This window comes from Glycine soja, chromosome 19 (genome assembly GCF_004193775.1).
Source record: "Glycine soja cultivar W05 chromosome 19, ASM419377v2, whole genome shotgun sequence".
Classification (NCBI taxonomy): domain Eukaryota; kingdom Viridiplantae; phylum Streptophyta; class Magnoliopsida; order Fabales; family Fabaceae; genus Glycine; species Glycine soja.
This window is the reverse complement of record NC_041020.1, coordinates 36508951-36530856: the sequence shown is the minus strand read 5'-3', so window position 1 is coordinate 36530856 and position 21906 is coordinate 36508951. Positions and strand designations below refer to the sequence as shown.

Here is a 21906-nt window from a genome sequence, read left to right as displayed (position 1 = left end):
AATATTCCGAGGATTCTTATTACCTTAAGTTACAATATTTGCATTTATAAAAAGTAGTAGTTAATTACAATTTATGTGCATTGAGTTCATAAGCCGACCTTAGCTCAGTTGGTAGAGCGGAGGACTGTAGTTGGTATTCCAAATAGAAATCCTTAGGTCGCTGGTTCGAATCCGGCAGGTCGGAATCTGTTTTTTTTCAACGTTTGGTCCATTTTGCCCTTTCTTTCTCTGTTAATTTTCTAGTCATATTTATTTTACAACTTTGAAATGCAACCTATTCAAAACCATTTTTTGACATTGAACAGAGAATAAACTAGATGTATCCAAATTTTGTTACAAGTTTGCAATCAAATGATTTTTGACTTAAAAATTAAGGAGTAAAATCCTGATCAAATACGTTAGTATGTAAAGGAAATTATAAATTTTAACATTTTAATTGTTAAACTATTATGCGAATGGTTAATTTTAACTGTAATTTTAATCATAAAATAAATTAGAGTAAATATTAAATTCAGCCCCTTAAACAATTTATTCTCTAAAAAAGGTCACACAACAATCCTTCAAAATATTCATTGAAATAAAAAGTCAAAATATCTCTTCTTTATAATCTTAAATAACTAAATGAATAGTTTTTGTTTTAGAGATAAAAGTGCTAACAGTATGATTGTGGGCGAACTTTACTTGTAATATTAAGAGTTTTAAATCTTAAAGTTGTCATTTTACAAAAGACTTTTCTTAACCTTCACTTCAGATATGATGATTGGTCTCACGACTATGGTTATGGAAATTCTCAATTGACAGGAAAAGGAAAAAAAAAAACAAGCAAGTCCTAACTTTTTTTTTTTTAATTTTCTTTTTATTTATGGTCAAATGATTATTTAAATGTATAAATATCACAAGCTACAGCGGCAGCTCTGCAGCTATATAGAGTATAAACTTCAAATCAAAATATGTAAAAGAATAATAATAACCTTCAAATAAATTGATGAGCGGATAAAATTAAATTTTTCTAAGGAACGCCAAGCCGGTCATATTTTTACAATAACAAAACGATCAATTTTTCGATAATATGCTTTTCAGGATACATTTAGTTATTTCAATTTCATAAGTGTTTAAAATATCAGCACCAAACATATATATGAAACAAAGAGGATCCCTCTAGCCCCCCAACCCCCCAATAAGAGTTTACAATCAAAGAAAAAGTATAGAATACTTCACCAATTAAGATAATAATAAAATACTTTCCTTTGTAATTTGGTCAAGATATATATATATATATATAGTCGCTTTTTTTTTTCCTCCAAAATAATTATGATAATTTATGGCCTTTTACGAGTTTGAAATGATCCTCAGCTTTTAGAACATTTCAGAGACAGGTAAATCCCACTAAAAAGATGTCTGACATATTGAGAGTAAGCGAGAGGCAACCAAACAACCATATGCAAGAGATTGAATTTCGACATAAATTGCTCGGATCTGTAATTACAAGTCAAAGTTCATGCACCAAGTAATTTTCACTGGTTCTTGTGTATAGTATTTGTGATAAGATAACTAGTTAATTGTCATGGTAGGTTTTGAATTTTAACCACGCGAAATGATGATCATATCCAATGAATTGGCAAACAAATATGAGTTACTATTGGGTGAGAGTGGGTTTGGAGGGAGGAATTTAAAATTCTTATAAATTTTAAATTTTAAAAATTTCAAATACTTCAATTGAAATTCTTTTATTTTCAAAATTTTGTGTTTGGATAAAAAAGTTAAAATTATGAGGGTGAAAAAAATGAATGAAAAAAAAGAAATGATATGATTGGTGTGTTAGTTATACGTGTTTTTCTATACTCAGACCCGATCGATGTTCCACAATCTCATACGATGTTTCTTGAAGAAGACTGTAAGAAGAGAATTTTAATTTCTCACCTTTTAGAAGGAAATTGAAATTCCAGATTTTTAGTTGTTTAAAATTTTGTTTTAAAATTCCAAAATTTTAAATTATTAAAAAAAAACATCCAAACAATGAATTCTAGATTACAGAAATTCAAATTCTCCGATAAATTACTTTTCTCAGTTAAAATTCTCTATCCAAACATACTCAGAAGGGTATAATGATATAGATATATCATCGTATTATGTTTAATTTGTTGGTGTTAATTTATAATTTTCTAAGTCTTTTGAAAAATTTATAATTTTTTAGTCAAATTTTGATTTCTTCAAAGATTATCATTTGGAGTAGATTTAAATTATGTTAAAAGAAATATACATGAATTGGAGAAAAATTAATTTGAATTCTGAAGGAGAATAAGAAAGTCAAGTTGAGAGAGATAAAAATGACTAAGCGTAAGTGAAGAAGAATTTGAGACAAGAGTTTGAGTACACAAATTTAGAAGGCAATTATAAGTAATTATCAGATGTTAAACGAATCAAGAAATATATGAAGATCTTACATAATCAAATTTAGGCAATTCAACATGTGTTTGTATGAAATTTAATAACTATTAGACTTAAAATCTATAAATAAAACTCTTCGTAAATCATGAATTGCTGAAACACATTAGACAAACATTCTGAACACTTAATGCACCTCTCACTTAGATCACACTAGTTACTAGTCCAAACAAGTATCACATTAACAAGAAAATGTAACGTCATTATCAACTAACAGTCAACATATAAAAAAAATTAAAATTATGCAATTTTAAAAATTGAGGAATTATAATTATAAATTTAAAAATAAAAAACTGAAATTGTGAATTAGATAAAATATAAAGAAATTACAATTTAACCTAAATAAAATGATAAAAAGCATAAATTTTATTTTATGCAAAAAGTTAAGAGCATAAAACTAAAATTCTAATTTTAGAATCGCATAATAAATCTTCATCATTAATTTGAAGATTAAATAACTTATCAACTATCCTTTGAAGAAATAATAGCTTGATAGTGTCATTTGTTATATTAGAAAGGGGAAAAATAATACACAAGTAATGTTTTATAAAGGAAAGTTATGTTGAGCATTACGCTTCATACAAAATATAAAATAAGTTTTGGTTATTAAGATAAGTTAAACTTTCAAAAATATCATAACCTTAATTATCATATGAATGGAAGTTTTTACTTTAACTCAAGTACATATCATAATAAATTGTTTTGCCAAGTAAATCAATTACACATTCATGTGTTTACACCTTTTGATCTCAATACTTAAGAGGATGTGAATCATCTGACTAGGTAAGTTAACTGAGCATAGCAAGTGCTTAGCACTTGAGGAGTTGTAAATTGTTCGATCACATAGGTCGACAAAACACAACAAGCATTCACGCCTTTCAAGCTGAACACATGAGGGATTGTAGATCATCCAGTCTCATAGGCTAACCAAGAATAATGGTTGACCATAGTGGCATAATTGAGCTTCTAATATTGGGCCTTAGATATCTAGTCCTATCATATTCCGTAAATAAGAGTGACTCCCCCTCTCTTGTGTAAGTGGGTCACACAGAATTTCATTAAGGACTTTAAAACTTTAGCTTTAGGGCCCCTGAGATCCAGACTCAACACATAGTAATAAATAAATTAAACAAATATATGAAAGTGTTATTTTTATTACGTAAAATTTGTCTAAGTTATGAAACTTATATATATGGTTTCAAGAACTTATTTTGAGAAAGATAAAAGAGTGCATTCGAAAATGATTAATATATGAAACAAGATTCAAGAAGTTGAATGCACCATCAAAGTAATTTATTTTGATAGAGATTCATGTTTCAACATCTTTATTATATCACGCATGGAACTTAAAGACGTTCACGAGTAAGGTTATTTCGAATGTCAAAATATCAGTTGAAACAGCTACAAATAAGTTATACAAAGACATCAAATAACATTAAATTTGTGTATTAAAAAATATTGTTATACATGTGTCAAAATCATGAAATTCAACCATTAGAATTAAAAGTCTGTAAATAAGACATCTGACTACCAATCTTAGAGGGATTGAATCATATGACTTAACTTCTCAAGCATTGACAATACCTCATCTTTTATGAATTCATTTCTCTTTACTTTAGTGCATCTTTTTAAACCTTTTAATTTTTCCAATCTTCATTTCTTTTAAAAAAAATTATTTTTTTTCAATATCTATTTTTAGTTACTATTAAAATTACATCAAAGTATAATAATTATTGAAATTAACTTTTTAATCAAAAACATTATAATAAGATCTACTAATAAATTATCTTACAAGCCGTTATATGATACTACCATAATTATCTATGGATATCTTTATCAAAATTACTATTATTATATATATATATATATATATATATATATATATATATATATATATTAATAATTAGGCAATTCTCTAATAAATTGAAAACTATAAATTTATTTGTTTGATTGAAAAAGATTTACAATCAAGAATGAATTATATGTCTCATTTTTAAATATTTATTTATTAATTAAATTATTTAGTAAAAATTATTCAATTTATCATAAATATATATTCCTTTTAAGAAATAAGTAAATTTTTATGATTAAAAGATAGATTTAAAAATAAGTGAGATCACGCCTTCTTTTTAGTTTCCTCAATAACTTTCTATATCTATGCATATACGTAAATAAATAAACAAAAACACGTAAAATAATATGGAGAGACAATAATAATCCATACCAAATACATTGACAACGAGAGAAAACTAAAAAATTGTGAGAAACTCTAAGCATTGTCTTATTGGAGAACACATTTAACAAAGTGTCGGCCATAACCTTTACAAGTTACTTTTCTATCGTTTTCTCATTCTTTTTCGTAACTAAACGCGGAGTATCATCTTGGGGCCGAAAGAAAGTTTACCCAAAAGATAAATCAAACACTAACAACTACACAAAAAGCTTAGCATGTTACCATAGAATAGTATAATGCTGTCTTTTGTAATTTAATTTTAGTCATCAAGTAATATAAATCAAACATATTGCATATTCTAAATGCTAAAGTGCTTTCTGCCTACTCCATACTATAGAACAATGGCAATTTTATACTGCACGCCACCCTAATTTTGATTTTTTAAAGATTAGCTATTTACCCTACCCGTATATTTCCCGTGTTTTTTTATTCAAATACTTAGAAGTTAGAACTCAGTTTTCTTTTTTTTTTTTGTTTATGAAAAAAAGTATATTTTGAATTAATATATATTTTAAGAAAATATTATTGTCAAAATATTTGAAGATAATATTTAGATTAAAAAAATTCAACGTATTTACTTATATCATAATAGGAAGCAATCCAAAACTCATGTATTAATTTTCTTTGTGCGTGGATGAACATTCTTTGTGCTTCATCTATTTATATATCTATTAATAGAATTGTTTGCTTAACAAAAAAAAATGAAATGAAACTTATATCTCACAATGAAATATAATAAAGAGACGATTGCGTATAAAATTTATAAGTATCTGTTATTCTTCAATTTTGTTGAATTTGTTTACAATAATATTACTTACTGGCCAAAAACTCTATTTACTATGTTGTCGTGTCTCCCACACACACGTTTTAACGCCTCTTGTTTTTTTTTTTACAGCTTTTAAGTTTTAACGCCTCCTATGATAATATTAAATTAGCATAAAAAATATCATCTATGAAATAAGACTGTCATATTAATTGAATATTCGTTTTATTTGTTCAACAAATTAAGGACCGAACACACAACTAAACAAGTGAATCTTGACGAAACTCATGGAGAGGTAGAAAGGAATGAAATGTAGTATTACAGTATTAATCGCTGGAAAATCACATACTCTTTAATTATATGTTTCGCTGTTTTATTAACAAAAAGTAGTCTCACGGAAGCTTATCCAAATATTTTTCCATTTTATAACATGTATGTAATATTAAAATATTCGTTTTTTAATTTTTCTGATTAAATTTCGAACCAAAAGATAAGATTCACAATCAACTCAAAGGCCAAAGTTTTTTTATGGAAGATATTTTAGGGTTCCACCAGAGAATAAAAAATTCTAATTATGATAATTAAAAAATACATAATAGATTGAATATCGGTAAACTAGTATAAATTCTTTATTCTAATTATATCACTCAACTGACTTTGAGAATTTTTTTTAAAAATAAACTAGTAAAACTGGTAAAAACCTAAAATATATTGATAAAAAATACTTCATGACATGTCAAAGAAAAATACCTAATACGATATTTTTTAAAAAAATCAAGGGTTAATAATCATTTTTATCCCTGAAAGTGTAATTCACGGACAAATATGTCCCTGAAAGATCTAAATGCAAAATTTAGTGCTCGAAAGTATTAAAAGTGTGACAAAAATATTTTATCGTCAACTTCCCTTCATCATCGTTAAAAAAATTGCTTACGTAGCATAGAGGAACAATTTTGTCAATAAAAAATTACCCACATGGCTGCCAACGTGGAAATATATTTGTCATATACAAATGTGGAGACTTTTGATTTCCCTTACTTTGGGAAAAAGGGTTTTGTTTTTTTTTCATTCCCAAAAGATTACACAACCCAAAATTAACTCTTCATTTTCAAAAGCTACTTTCTTGATTTTTCTTCATCTCCCACACTTTCCCACAACCTCATTACGCTGGCAAATCTCCCAATTACAATGACGCACAACAATACACGGCGACGTACAATGACACACGGCGACTCACACTCATACAATCGTTCTCGTCGACGGTGACCACAACGACACACACCCAGGTTTGGACTTTATCATATGTTGTGTCATTTTTGTACACATATGACTTTTAATGGTTGGTGGTAATGGCACCGCCGTTGGCTAGTGTCTTCCTCGTTGACAGACGATTATTTTGGGGTTTCGATGATGACCGTAATGGCACCGTTGTCATCACGTTTTTCGTGGTGGTCATCGTCCATCTGACCTCTATCGTCAAACCCCTTCTCTTGTGTTCTCTTCTTTATTCTCAAACTTCTTCTCTTCTCTTCTCTATTATGAAACTTGTCTTCTCTTCTTTATTATGAAACTTTTTATGTTCTCTTTTTGTGAATATACAATTAATTTTTGTTATGTTTCTCTGTAGGATGTCTGATGAGATCAGTCTTATTTTGCACCATAATGGTAAATTCATACAAAATGCAAATGGAGCACTGGAGTAGTATGTCGATGGTGAATTTGTGTCCGGAAAAAAGTTGAAACATATTTGGTTAATGTCTGGACACTCCAAGAATTGTGTAAAGCTTGTCGTAACTATGTGAAATTATTGACATTGTCACAAAAAATTGGTGACTATTTTCATCCAAATGATCAAAATATATCACAAAATTGACATTTTGTTCCAAAAGAAGACACTAACATTTAAGCCCAAATAAAATTACTGACAAATTCTTCCAACAAAAAAATTACTGACAATTTAATCCATAAAATTTTTATTGATGTTTACATCCAAAACCAAAAATGATTTCTTATTGACATTTTCATTTAATCTAGTCAGCATGACCACATTGACAATCAATTTTGTCTCTCTGTGTCATGTATGTAATTTTTTTAACGGTAATGAAAGAAAGTTGATGGTAGAATATTTTTGTCACACTTTTAACACTTTCGAGGAATAAATTTTATATTTAAATCTATTTTATTCTCTATCAAACAAATAAATAAAATATCATTTTTAATTTCTCTCAAACAATTATTTTAATTAATAGGTATATCTCCTTATTTATTTATTTATAAAATCTCATCATTTTTTCTAAAATTTTATTTATTTATAAATAATAATTATTTTTAAATTAGTTTACCAAAAATTGGATGTTACAGTTATCCTTCCCTATAAGCCTTTTTCATTTTGGTAACTAAGGCTATATTTATTCATTTCTCCTCGTACTAAATACCAATTTGAGTAGTTGAAGTAGTGAATGTCATGCAGGCTTTGCATGTTCTCTTTCACACTACCCAAGTGTAGCTCACAATTTTCTTTAAAAATATTTTTAAGATGATTGTTGTGAGTTTGACAAAGTCTTAAGAGTAATTAGATTGGATTCAGAACTTGTCCCCTAAATATAAATATAAAAGCAGAACAAGTTGCAACTGGTGGAGGTCCATATATATTTAAATTATTATAACAAAAATAGGAAAGAAAAAACAAAACTTCATTCCTTTATGAGAAAAGATCCAAGGGCAAGCATAGCCAAAAGGGTGTATCATCAATACTATTTAGTGCGGCATCGTGGAAGGCAAGTACTTGGAAAAATAATTTAATAAAATTGGTTATCGCCACATCTTGTAATTGGCAAATGAACTTGTAATAAAATAAAATACTCCCCGGTTCTAAAATGAGTGATGTTTAAATGCATAATTTATGTTCCTTTAAATCCGTGGCCTCTATAATAGTAATTCACAATTATGAAGTAATGGAAGCAATGAATTTAATTGTACCCAATAAGTGCATGAAACATAATTAAATGTCAGACCAGTTACACAAAATTTTGCTTATAGAGGGTAGAATTTTGTCTCTTTTGTTAAGAGTATCTTGCTTCCTACCTCACCTGGATAGTGCCTCTTCAGATAATTTTGGAGCCACTGGGAAACTTCTAATTCTTACGATTTCTGTAGATTCCGTAGCAGTTGGCCTTTCTTGATGTTGTAGAAAGGTGATTTTCCTAAGATTCTTTTTTTGATTCCATTAGCAAAGGCTTTTGCCTCATAGTACCCCATAACGTGACAAATAATAAAAGGGGCACTGGCTAAACAGTTCATTCATAAGCTATTTCAGGAAAGTATAATAAAGGTTTCCTGAACACATTAACTTTGAATTGACAGAACATGAGAATAATAAAACTGTATTCTCATTCCAAGGAGCATGGCAGACTTCTGTAATTATTTTTCTTCTAGGAGATGTGAAAGAAGCTAGAACACAAGACAGGTACACTAAATAGTGAAGATTGTTAATGCAAAAATTAATACTCTTATTGAATAATGCAATTTAGGGGCAACTAGATGATTTATACTCGTGTGTAAATACAACTAAATTTATATTTAGACTTTTTAAGAGAGAGGATAACATGTTTTATTTTTGCATTTGTAATCTTAATCTTTCATGATTAAGTGCTGACATTGATCCACGTGATATGGCACATTGCTGGCACTTATCCATTTTGCTTGTATTATATGGGGCTCTACCAAACTTCTACCAGTCTATTTTGTATTTTTGACATAGACTCTAGCTGGCTGTGTGTATATCTTAATATAAATATTAGCTCTAATGGAGAATCTCTTTTCATCTTCCATACAATTTCTATAGTCCCAATTATAGTAACAGTGCAAGATCTATTTTCCGCATCTTGGATATCTGGCTAAAAGATTGAATATTGTGTTAATCTTTCTAGTAGTCAAGGGGAACAATGAATGCACTAGCAGCCACCAACAGGAACTTTAAGTTGGCCTCTAGGCTTCTGGGATTGGATTCAAAGCTTGAGAAAAGTTTGCTGATTCCATTCAGGGAAATCAAGGCAAGTAAAATTACTTCTTGTGTTTTTCATGTCTTTGTTCTGGCAAAATTAGTTTACTTGTTTTCACTGTACTGTTTCATATAGTTCACCAACTCTAGCTCTAAATCATGTTTCACAATAATGCAGGTTGAATGTACCATACCTAAAGATGATGGCACGTTGCAATCTTATGTTGGGTTCAGGGTTCAACATGATAATGCCAGAGGCCCCATGAAAGGAGGAATCAGATACCATCCTGAGGTTAACACTAAAAAATTTCAATTTATTAACTACTCAAGGTTTTACCTATGGTTGTGATAGAGACATGCATTCTTTTGATTGAAGAAGTAGTCCAGCACTGAGTTGCTATCAGATTTTTGTCAATTAATTGTTTGGTTTCTTTCCCTTAATTTTTTGTATAACTTTGAAATAAAAACAAAATGTAGGGATTCCTCTGAACATCCATATCTTTAATAAAAGCTTAATTTTTTTTTAGTCCCTCGAGTTAGGGAGTTTGGTTTTTTAGTCCACTAAATAAAAATTTGTATTTTTTAATCCCTCAAATTAAAAAAAAAAATGTTCTTTCTTTTTAGTTACCTCTGACAGAATTTGAGAGACTAAAGACTGTAAATTTTTAATTAAGGAAAGGGACTAAAAAAATGTTTTTCAAATTTAAGGGACTAAAAAATTTAAATTTTTATTTGTGAGACTAAAAAGTCAATGACCGAAAACATAATTAAGCCTTTAATAAAAGATAAAATCTATGGTTCAAATTACAACATTCGTTTGAACTAGTCCCTGGAACTGTTTATATTTGTATATGGTGTGTACTTTTGATTCTCAGTTCTCACTATGAATCATTTAATGGAATAAATAGGTTGACCCTGATGAAGTGAATGCTTTAGCACAACTAATGACATGGAAAACAGCTGTAGCAAATATACCATATGGTGGTGCCAAAGGAGGGATAGGGTGTGACCCAGCAGAATTAAGTATATCTGAGTTAGAAAGACTTACTAGAGTTTTTACACAAAAAATTCATGATTTGATTGGAACTCACACAGATGTGCCAGCACCTGATATGGGAACAGGGCCACAGGTCAGTACTAATTACACAGATTTAGAATTGATTCTGCTGCTACTTGTTTAAGATTATATATACTTTTTTATTATGTTACTGTTATTTTATATTTGACTTAAATACATGCTGATATGTTTTTTGGAATTCAATATTATCTTACTGTGTGGTTATGCATGTAGACCATGGCATGGATACTAGATGAGTATTCCAAATTCCACGGTTACTCTCCTGCAGTAGTGACTGGAAAACCTATAGTGAGTAATTGTTTGTTTCTGTCATTTCATTTCAATGGCCATTGAAGTGAAATCAAATCATATGCTTCATACACTATTGCCCCTCATGTTTTTTCAAACTAGGATCTTGGTGGATCTCTAGGTAGAGACGCGGCTACAGGACGGGGAGTCCTCTTTGCAACAGAGGCTTTGCTTAATGAGTATGGGAAGAGTGTATCTGGACAACGGTTTGTCATACAGGTACTTGTGTCTTGTACATTTACTCCAGTAGATCTCTATGCTAGTTAAAGAATGCATTTTGCCAGTTTCAAAATGATGTTCAAAGTAATGGTCAATGAAGACATAATTGTGGTAGGAATAACGAATGAAACTTTGGGTTATTTTGTTAGAGATTCCCACATATCAGTAGTTAGTTGCAAGCTATTTATAGTGAATAGTCAAGTCAGAAGAAGAACAATTAGGACCTTTTTACTCTTCTGTTTTGAACTATAGCCTATAGGAGAAGAATGGAGCATTAGATATATAGATGGTAAAGAACTGCTCAAAGAAGTTCTTGGATTTAGTATTATGATGAATTTGACATAAACTCATGCTATATCATATTGTGTTTTTCTCCAGGGTTTTGGAAATGTAGGGTCATGGGCTGCCCAATTAATTAGTGAGAAAGGTGGAAAAGTTGTAGCTGTGAGTGACATAACTGGAGCCATAAAGAACAGCAATGGTCTTGACATCCCAAACCTTCTTGAGCATTCCAAAGTGCACAGGGGAGTAAAAGGATTCCATGGTGGTGATCCAATTGACCCTAACTCAATATTGGTTGAAGATTGTGATGTTCTAGTCCCAGCGGCTCTTGGGGGTGTCATCAATAGGTGATTTTCCTAATTTATAAAATTCTTTTGTTCTCAACTCAGGCAAACAAGGGACACCTCAAAATATTTGATTATTTTAACAAAGTACATAGCACAATATCATCATCATAGCTTTCTTTGAAAGCAAAAATAAAATTGAACCACTCATTTTTCTTTGTTAGCTTAGTAATTGTCTCCTCATATAAGCAATAGTTGAATTATATAATAAGGAAAAGGTCTAAGGCTAATTTGTTTTTATTATAATTTTATCCATCTTTTGGTACGGTTGAAGGGAAAATGCAAATGAAATCAAGGCCAAATTTATTGTGGAAGCAGCTAATCACCCAACTGACCCAGAGGCTGATGAGGTTAGTTTAGATTTTCTCTTTCCTTCCCTTCTTCAAACAAGAAAGAAGAAATGCACTATTGTTAACTACCTTCCTAACTTGCAGATTCTGAAGAAGAAAGGGGTTGTTATCCTCCCAGACATATTTGCAAACTCAGGAGGCGTTACAGTTAGCTACTTTGAGTGGGTCCAGGTAACTATTAATTTATTTAATGAACTACATGATTTCCATATATGCTTTTTATATTTAGGAGTAAAATAATTAAAAACAAACAGAGGTTGGGTCTGGTGGAAGAAGCTTGTCCATCACAAGTTGACGAATTAAGGTTTGAATCTCTGCTGGTAAAGGTGTCCACATTTACCATTTACCATCTAAGTGCATGTTTGGATTAAAGAATGCAAAAACAAGCCAAGTCTTGCTTTTATAAAACTGACAAAATTTTCATGTGCAAACTACTTGTAGGGGTAACCAAATTGTCCAAATATGCCACCAAGATGAGTTTACTCTTTTTTTTTTTTTATCAATAAATAATAGTAATTAGTATGTTATGTTAGTGGGAGGATTCGAACTCATAACCTTCTTATCACTCCAACTCTTATGATGCCCCTCCAACCGTCAAGCCACCTTATAACTCCCGGGATGAGTTTATTCTTCAAATTGAGTTTGGACCTCTCAAAACAAAAATATAAACATAACCTTACTCTGTCTCAAACAAAATTGTTTGAAAGATAGAAAATACATATAGAAACCAAAAGAAAAATACACATTTCTGATTTGTTATGCATTTAAATATAATATAAACCATTAATTTTCTCATCAATAACTAAAATTATTTATTTTTCCTCTTAAGCAAATTGCTCATTTTAGAGGAATTGCACCCCTGCTGTACAGGTTAATTAATTAATATACTCCATGTAGTCCTTACATGGTTGGTGATTTTGTGGCACACAGAACATCCAAGGTTTCATGTGGGATGAGGAGAAAGTGAACAATGAGCTAAAGACCTACATGACCAAAGGTTTCAAAGATGTGAAGGAAATGTGCAAAACCCATGAATGTGATCCTCGTATGGGAGCCTTCACCCTGGCAGTCAACCGTGTCGCACGTGCCACTGTCCTTAGGGGTTGGGAAGCTTGACATCTATTGCTTCTGCTTTCAATAAATTAAAGTGCTCCACTCTCAGCAACACTTCACAAAGATTTTGTTGCATTCATCTCATGTGTTGGGTGAATTGTATTTTCACCCCAAATTTTCTTTGATTTAATATCTGATTTATCAAAGGGGAAGAATCCATTTACCATTCTTATTTCTTGGATTAATATTCCAATTGCTGTTTTTGCACTAAGTACTAAAAAAAAGTGAGTAGATCTTCGAAATGTCACATAATTCAATTGTACATAATTTATAAACAGTAATTATTAACTATAATCTTGAAATCCAGTAAATAAAAACTATAATCTTGAAATTACACTTTGACTGTTATTAAAAAGATTAAACTTTGAATTGTTTTTTAATAAAGAGACCATGAGTGTTATATTTTGCTGTTATTAAAAATCACATTGCTAAGCTCAAAGTTTAATCTTTTTTAATAAACAATTCACTTTTTAAATTGTTTTTTTAATAAAGTAAGAGAGCATGAGTGTTATAATTCAAAGTTTAATCTTTTTAATAACATCTCAAAATGCTTCCTCGTCACTCATTGAAATTACACTGACAGTTATTAACAAGATTAAACTTTGTGGTGTTACAAAACTCACCCTTGAGTTTGGAATGAAATTTAATCTAACACGACATTTTTCAATGAGTGATGAGGAAACATTTTGAGCTGAAACCGTTTATTGAAACTATTTCTAAACACCTTTGAGTCAACTTATTAACTTCTTGTGGTAATTGGTGGAAAAGAAGATGCACGAGCTGCTTGCCATTGAGTGAGATGTTACATAGCTGCTTGCCATTGAGAGAGATGTTACATAGCTGCTGCAAATGATATCCCTGATGGTTTGTCAATTTGTTCCACAAAGTCTCATTTCTCCTTGTCCAAATACACCACAAAGCTATTGTGAATCTCTATCTGTTTGCTTCACTTAGCTGCTCCAAAAGGTTAAACACTAGACCATGGAAGCTCTCTGCTCCAAAAGTCCAACATGTTTCCAGATTTCTTGTGCTTTATGGCAAGTGACAAAAAGGTGCCAAGTGTTTTCAATTTCATTGGTACAAAAGATGCATTCAGAGGAACATTGAATACCTTTCTCCTGCAGACGTTGGCGGGTTGGCACACAGCATCTTTGGAGTCTCCAAATAAAATGCTTGATCCTTGGAGGAACTTGGAGCTTCCAAATGTGAAGCCAACTTCCAGCAACCTTGAGATCGCATGTGTCAAGAATTTCTTCCATGATACTATAATAAGTGCTTCTAATAGTGTATGCTCCATTGTTGCTATCACTCCAAACAAGACAATCAACCTCATTCGTAAGCAATAAAGGCAAATTCTGGATTTTTTCAGCATCTTCATCATTAAAAATATCTTCTATCAACTCTTTATTCCACTCTTAAAGGTCATGGTTTATGAGGTTGGCAACCGTGAGATTCTCCAAACCTGAAATGGGAGGAGAAGAAACAAAAGGACTATAGGTATTTTGCAACCAAGGTTGAGTCCACACATTTATAGAGTTTCCATTTCCAATATGCCATCTTATGCTTTGTCTTACCACTACTCGTGAAACGTGGATACTTCACCAAACATAACTTGAATTATGACCAAGGTTAGCCTAAAAAAAATTCCCGGACGGAAAGTATTTTGCTTTGGACACTTTCAAGAAAGTAGTACCTTGGTTGGTTATCAATCTCCAACCTTGCTTCCCTAGCATATCAAGATTAAAAGCATGTAGATGTCTCAATCTCAATCCCCCAAATTGCTTTTTCAAAGACATATTTTCCCAATTAAGCCAATCTATTCCTTTTCATGAGGTATTATTTGAACACCAAAAATAACTCATCATTTTTTCTAGGGCATCTTAAAGAGTAGTTGGAAAAAGGAAAACATTGTTGAAATTTTAGGGAATCCTTATAAAATACCAATAGTCACCGATAACACATTACGCTAGATTATCAAGAAGAGTTTTAGGAATACCTGGATCCATAATGTTTGATAACAATTGCAGTGGAATCTGAATCCGTAGGTAACTGGTGGCTTCATGATTCTTCCTCAACCGGAATTTTTTTATTCCTTAATAGGACATTTGTAACTCTTCAGATAGGGAGAAGAGAAACTATATGTGATGACTCAGTATATTGGAAATTATAGCCTTCTTATAGCGTATTAATCTAATAGGGTTCCTATTATCCCCTAATTGGGGTCAACACTGTCATCTGCTCATTTAAATCCATATCACCTGATTTAGTTGTCTAACGGACTCACTTAATTTGATCACATAAAATAAAACCCACTAATGATAAATAGCTAATATAATTGTCTTATAATATTAGCCCACATTAATTATTGGAATAGAAAATCCCAACAATCTCCCACTTGGGCTACATATTATAACAATTATATCAAAATCCTTAAGCGTGCATCCGTATGCTATTTACCTTTAGACTTTCACCTTAACAATCCGGTCCATCTCATGTATCAATAATGAAATCAGTGTGGCTTTCGTCACTACAACAAATGTAACTAGACCCCAATGACCACCACATCAATACACTCAATGACATAGGTCCATATGGATAAGCAGCATGGAAATTACATGCAATGTGATCTCAGTCATGCCTATTTCCAATTGGTCCAAACTTTATTCTTATAAAGATCTATCCAAAAACAACATAAATATTACAAACAAAACAAACTAATAATGAAATGATAAAATTCAACTTTATTTCTGCAGAAAATCCAAACAACAAATGTTTGTAAACCATAAGATATAGAACAGAAGCAATACTCCCACTAAACTAAGATACTATAAGGAATTACACCTATATGAGCAGTGTGCTCATGAAAAAACTTTTAAGTGTCATACCTTTAGTAAGTGAATCAGCTAGCATGGAATGAGTCCCTATATGTTCTATACAAATCTTTATTTTTTGATTTCTTTATTTAACAACCAAATATTTATGTCAACAAACTTTTACTTGGTTGAATCCTTGATAAGACCGCTAAGATATTGTCCCAATAAACACCCAATGACTACTTAATGTCGACAACAACAAGCAAGTCAATTACAACAATTTAGCAATCATAAATTCTAGTATGATGTCTCATAGTAAAATATTAACCAAATTTTATTTCTAGTATGATGTCTCATCAACATACAATACCAAAATAATAAATTTAATCCCACTAAACTTTTAGCATATCCAATCATCAACCAAATTGACCTAACACCTTAAGAGATAATCTTGATGAATTTTGTAATACCATAGACGAGAGACTTATTTAAAAGGCATAAATAAATTTATTTAGTTTGCATACATAGACTTTAGATCATCTTAAACAAGGTTTTCTGGTTGCACCGTATAAAATGTTTCATCAATGTTTTCATTTAGAAATGTAATCCTTACATCCATCTATGCAAAACAATCATCAAAATGATCTACGGTGTCATTATAGCCTTAAGAAAGTCTTTCTAAGAAAAAAAAAGTCTCTTTGTCATCAATGTTTTCCTTATTGTAAAACTTTTGGTGACAAGACAATCTTTATATATCTCAAAATTACTCATTGAATATGTTTCGACTATAGATATTTTTTTTATAACTTATGAGTTTCACACTTTCAGACAATTTGACGATATCCCAAATGTCATATTCAACCATTGGTTTTATTACATTAATCCACTTGAGAGTTAGAGCACAACATGACTTCACTAAATTCGATTAGACCTTTTTAGTCAACCCAATGTCATATTCATGTTCATAAAGAAATATAACCTAATCATTCAAATTACATTTTTTTTCCTTTCTCTAGTGGATCTTCTTAATGGCACTTCTTGAGGTTATTGAGTTTGAACTTTAGGTGGTGCTTGAGAGGGAATCTTAGTGTTGTCTTGTATTTGAATAATGTTAAGAGTAACATCATTATTATCATATTTGTTTCTTGAATGATGGTAAGTACAAAGACTTATCTATTGTCAATAACAAGTTATTCTTTAAAGACAACAACACTCCTTATGTTTCCTTCCCCTCCAAACTCAATTTCCCAAAGTTGTGCATTCCCGTCTCAAACATGATCTTAAAGTGAGATTGTAAAACTTATACATGTGAGAGCTTTAAATGTAAAAACAAAGAATTGTAACTAATTATTTTTAAGTCCAACTTACCTTCATGAAGCCTATAAGGCATTGCTTTGGCTGGACATCCCTAAATGTGCAAATGCCTAATGTTGGGATTTCATTGGCTCACACCTATAGGGTAGTGACTACTTTAATTGGTACCCTAAAAGGATATAAATTACATTCTTTAATGTCTTTTCCCCAAAGCGACTTGGGTAGAGAAGAATTGAACTTCTTACCATATCTGTACAAGTCTAGTTTCATCATTCTGCAACTTTGTTCATGCTAGGTTTGCCTAACATTACATGCTGTAAAAAATTTTCACAATTATTAAAGAAAAACACATGGGGAACTCCAAACATTGTACCTTATGTCATATCTACCATAGTATTCCCCACGGTGATATCTAGCATAGTTCAACTTCAACTTTGAAAGGCTAAATGTCTAGAGGCCAAAACTTCTCATAATTTAAAAAAAGAGGAATCATCTATGAACATAATAAAATACATTTGTTTATTCCATGAATTCACAAGGAATAGAACACAAATATATGTATGTGTTAGTTCTAAGACATCCTTAGTTCTTTCAGCACTTGAATTCCTTTTTGTTTGTTTGTTTTCCTTTTATATACTCAATATAGACTATAAAGTCCAACCAATATAAAGGATCCAAAATTTCCTATAACACAAACATCCAAATTCTCTATTAAGAGATATGACCTTATGTTATAAAATGAAAAAAATTCTCCTTTAATTTAAGTTTTGTGCCACCCAAAATTGTTTGCAATAGGAACACTCAAATATCCATAAAAGAACTCATAACTTGCAACATTTGAATCACAAGAGAGACTAACTTTATTATTTCTAAATGAAAAGAATAATTGAATTTGTCCAAATTAGAAGTAAAATTTGGTTTAATAAATAGTTCAATATATGTCTAAACCATATTCAAATGAAATTAAGTCTTTTAAAGCGACATAAAAGTTCTCATAGCTTCAACTGCAACTTTATGTCATCGCCCACAAAGATGAATCTTTCATTATCACTTGGCGGATGACTCCATAGGTAGCATTGTATAGACATGCTTATGTAAGTAGTAGAACCAAAATCTATCCATTAACGTCTTTAGTACAAAACTAAAATAACTTTAAAACAAACAAAACAGAGAAGTTTATCATTCTTCACACACTAAATATTGTAATTGGAAATTTTTTTTATATGTTTTATCTTATAAAAAGCAACAAAGAAATTTCTTATCTTGTTCTCTATTTTCTTCTTTAGAAAAAAATATAAAAACTATGCAATATCCTCAACTCTTAACCAACTCCCCTCAAACTCTAAATTTTATAGATGCAACTTTGGGATTCAAATAATATGAGTAATTTAAATCATAGTAGTAACAATAACAACAATTAAAGAAGAGAACAATAATCATACATTGCAAAAATAATCTTTATGGTAAATTTCAAGACCCTAATAAGATACCTAGTTTACCATTAATCCTCAATCTTTCGATTGAAAAAGACTAACTACAAGTGGTACTTTCAACACATTGATCAAACATTGATGATAAGTCTTGTCAAGCAAAGGTTTTCTTTGGACACTCCATTGCTCACATGAAAAATTTATATGATGATTACTCCGGTCAAATAATGATTGTCTTTAAAAATTTTATTATTCACATGAAAAATCACACTATTTATAATCGCCACATGTTTATCATCACAAACATGTAATTATTCTGCCAAATTATGTCTTCTTTTGGACCGACCCCAATTCGCATGAATAATTCCATGTAACATCTATGTAAATTCAATCAAATCAACTTACGCAACAAAGGTTACATTAGCAACATGTTGTTTCAATCAATTTAACCAAAAAATACAAGACAATTTAATATAATAAATGGGAGGTCTTTAAATTACACAACTTTCACATATAATTTAGTTATATAAAAATATATATAACATAACATGCAAATATTTTGCTGAGCAGACCTATCACAAGATACCTAGTACAATATTAATTCCTAGAGAAATTAATTTGTAATTGGTACTCTCAACGCAATGATCAAATATTGACAATAAATTCTGTCAAATAATAGCTTTTTTTTTTGGAAGGGCCATTATTCACATGAAAACACCTTTATAATTGTCACACATTTATTATCACAGGTACAATATTATTTAGCCAAATTGCGTCTTCCTTTAGGCCGAACACAATTCACATAAATAATTTCATACTTATATCTATGTAATTTTAATCAAATCAATTTTCATAATAGGAATTACTTTGGCAATATATTGCGTCAATTAATTCAATTAAAAAAATACTATATAAATAAATGAGAAGGATCTGTTATTGTTAAATTAACTTTAGAACTAACAAGAGCAAGAGATTTACCTTTTCTTTACATGCACAATGTAGCGTACCTTGGACACGCTTTCTTCAAGTGTTCAGACTTCTTGTGGAAGTAGTAGGCAAATTTCTTATCTTTCTTTTGTTTCTTTTGTTGAGAACACCCTTAGTTTTCTTTGTTTTCTTATTTTGAGAGGTTAAACTTAAATGAACACTTTCATATTTGTCTTTCTGCTATCTCCCTCTTGCACACAATGAGATATAAGCTCATTAAGAGACCATTTGTTAGCTCACTTTGAATTGCTCAGTGTGTAGGAAGTGAGATCAAAACTAAATGCACTAGCAAGTCTTCACCAAGCTCTAGCTTAAGTGTTTTCAGTTTTGATGCCAAATTAGACATTTCCATTATGCACTCTCTTATATTACTTTTTTTAACCAAAAAATAAATAAAAAAAAACAAAAAATTGCATGCCAAAAAAATTCCTCAAATATATCTCAAAAGCGGTATGATCAATAGCCATGAAGAGAAGTCGTTCACAAAACCAAATAATGATGCTAAAAATAAAAAAATTCACTCAAATTCAAATCAAATATTCAATATGGCAATATCTAAATTTACCGACAATTAATATTTGTTGTTCCAAAAAAAAAATTGGGTTCATATAACCAAATCAATTTAGGTATAAATAGAATCAAATAACTTTAAATCCCAATAATCTAACAGTAATGGTGGCTCTGATACCACTTGTTGGAATTTTAGGGGATCCTTATAAAATACCAATAACCACCGACAACACATTATGTTAGATTATCAAGAAGAATTTTAGGAATACTTGGATGCATAATGTTTAATAACAATTGCAGCGGAATCTGAATCCGTAGGTAACTGGTGGCTTCATGGTTCTTCCTTAATCGGAACCTCTTTATTCCTTAATAAGACATTCATAACTCTTTAAATGGGAAGAAGAAAAATTATATGTGATGACTCGGTATATTGGGGACCATAGCCTTCTTATAGCGTATTAACCTAATATGGTTTCTATTATCTCCTAATGAGTCAACACTAACATCTGCTCATTTAAGTCTATATCACCTGATTTAGTTGTCTAACAGACTCACTTAATTTGATCACATAAAATAAAACCCACTAATGATAAATAAATAATATAATTGTCTTATAAAATTAGTCAACATTAATTATTGGAATAGAAAATTCCAACAAACATTCATACAATGAGGAGGAATTGATTGAGTAGTCGATTTATGAGTGTTTCTTTACCCGCTTTTGAGAGTTGCTAGGATGACTAGTGATTGATATGCTTCCATAGATGGTCCTTGAGAAAACCAAAAACAACTTTATTTTTTCTGCCAATGATTGAAGGCAGTCCCAAATACTTTCTTGAGCCTATGGTTTGAGTGATCCCCGTTGTTGTAGAAATCATGTCTCTGAAATGGTGGGAGTGTTGCTGTTGAAGAAGATTTATGACTTCTAGTAGTTGATTGTTTGACAAGAAATCCTTCCATAGATGTCCAGAATATCCTTCAAGTGGTTTATCTCTTTCTATTATGTCCTGGAAAATAAAAAACAATCATCAATAAATAAAAGGTGTGTGAGAGCTAGTGCTCCTCTACACACTTTTACTGCATGAATTTTCCTTGGCCCTCACTGTGTTTTATCAGAAAAGAAAGATCCCCAATACATAAAACAAATAGGTATGGAGATAGTGGGCCCCCTTACCTAAGCCTTCTCCCTAGAGAAATTTGTCCATTTGGGTCACCATTCACAAGGATAGAGTATTGTATGAATTGGAGGCACATTCTCATCCAACAAATTCGCTTACCATTGAATCTCATTTTGCTCAAGACATCAAACAAATATTTTTAGAGCAACCGCTCCCACTTCCTCTCTTTGCTTGCATTTCATATGGTGGATAATCTCAAAGGCCAAAAAGCATTATCAAGGATGGATCTATCCTCAACAAAAGTTGTATGTTCATGAGAAATGCATTTTGGAAGGATAGGTTTCAATCTGTTGGTTAGGAATTTTGAGGTGATTTTATACAAGGCGTTGCATAAGGAAATGGGCCTAAAATCCTTCATGGAGGTATTGTTAAATTGAGAAGGAAAAGTTCTAGTTTCAAGCCATGTGGTTGTTTTTTGAAAAACCCCCTCACCACACATATGCCAAAAAAAATTATAGAAAGTTGGATTGAGATCGTTTGGGCCAGGTGATTTGTCATAATTCATTTGAAAAAGGGCCACTTTGAATTCATCTATAGTGAAAGGTGACAAAAGAGAGTC

At 30.8% G+C, this 21906-nt stretch overlaps 1 protein-coding gene and 1 non-coding gene across 4 annotated transcripts; both read left to right on the top strand.

Moving 5' to 3' along the window:
* Window positions 1-93: 93 nt before the first annotated feature.
* Window positions 94-184, top strand: TRNAY-GUA. Its single transcript is given in 2 exon segments — window positions 94-130; window positions 149-184. It is a non-coding gene; the product is annotated as a tRNA-Tyr (tRNA).
* Window positions 185-9195: 9011 nt separating this feature from the next.
* On the top strand, window positions 9196-13300 carry LOC114398958 (glutamate dehydrogenase 1-like). 3 transcript variants are annotated; one of them, XM_028361048.1, is made up of 9 exons: window positions 9196-9493; window positions 9620-9733; window positions 10350-10571; window positions 10733-10807; window positions 10910-11026; window positions 11405-11655; window positions 11927-12002; window positions 12087-12173; window positions 12933-13300. In XM_028361048.1, exons 1-9 carry the CDS (start codon window positions 9386-9388, stop codon window positions 13116-13118), a joined length of 1236 nt encoding a protein of 411 aa, XP_028216849.1. In that variant the 5' UTR covers window positions 9196-9385; the 3' UTR covers window positions 13119-13300. The 3 variants fall into 3 exon arrangements, with proteins under 3 accessions (XP_028216849.1, XP_028216850.1, XP_028216851.1); XM_028361049.1 differs by having other exon boundaries at window positions 12832-12951; XM_028361050.1 differs by lacking the exon at window positions 12933-13300 and adding an exon at window positions 12873-12896.
* The last annotated feature ends 8606 nt before the right edge of the window (window positions 13301-21906 follow it).

Bases quoted from the DNA above. Each gene is read 5' to 3' on its own strand.
- LOC114398958 (XM_028361048.1), top strand. From the start codon at position 9,386: ATGAATGCACTAGCAGCCACCAACAGGAACTTTAAGTTGGCCTCTAGG. The intron at 10,572-10,732 runs GTCAGTACTAAT...TTATGCATGTAG, and splicing joins ATATGGGAACAGGGCCACAG to ACCATGGCATGGATACTAGA. The intron at 11,027-11,404 runs GTACTTGTGTCT...GTTTTTCTCCAG, and splicing joins GACAACGGTTTGTCATACAG to GGTTTTGGAAATGTAGGGTC.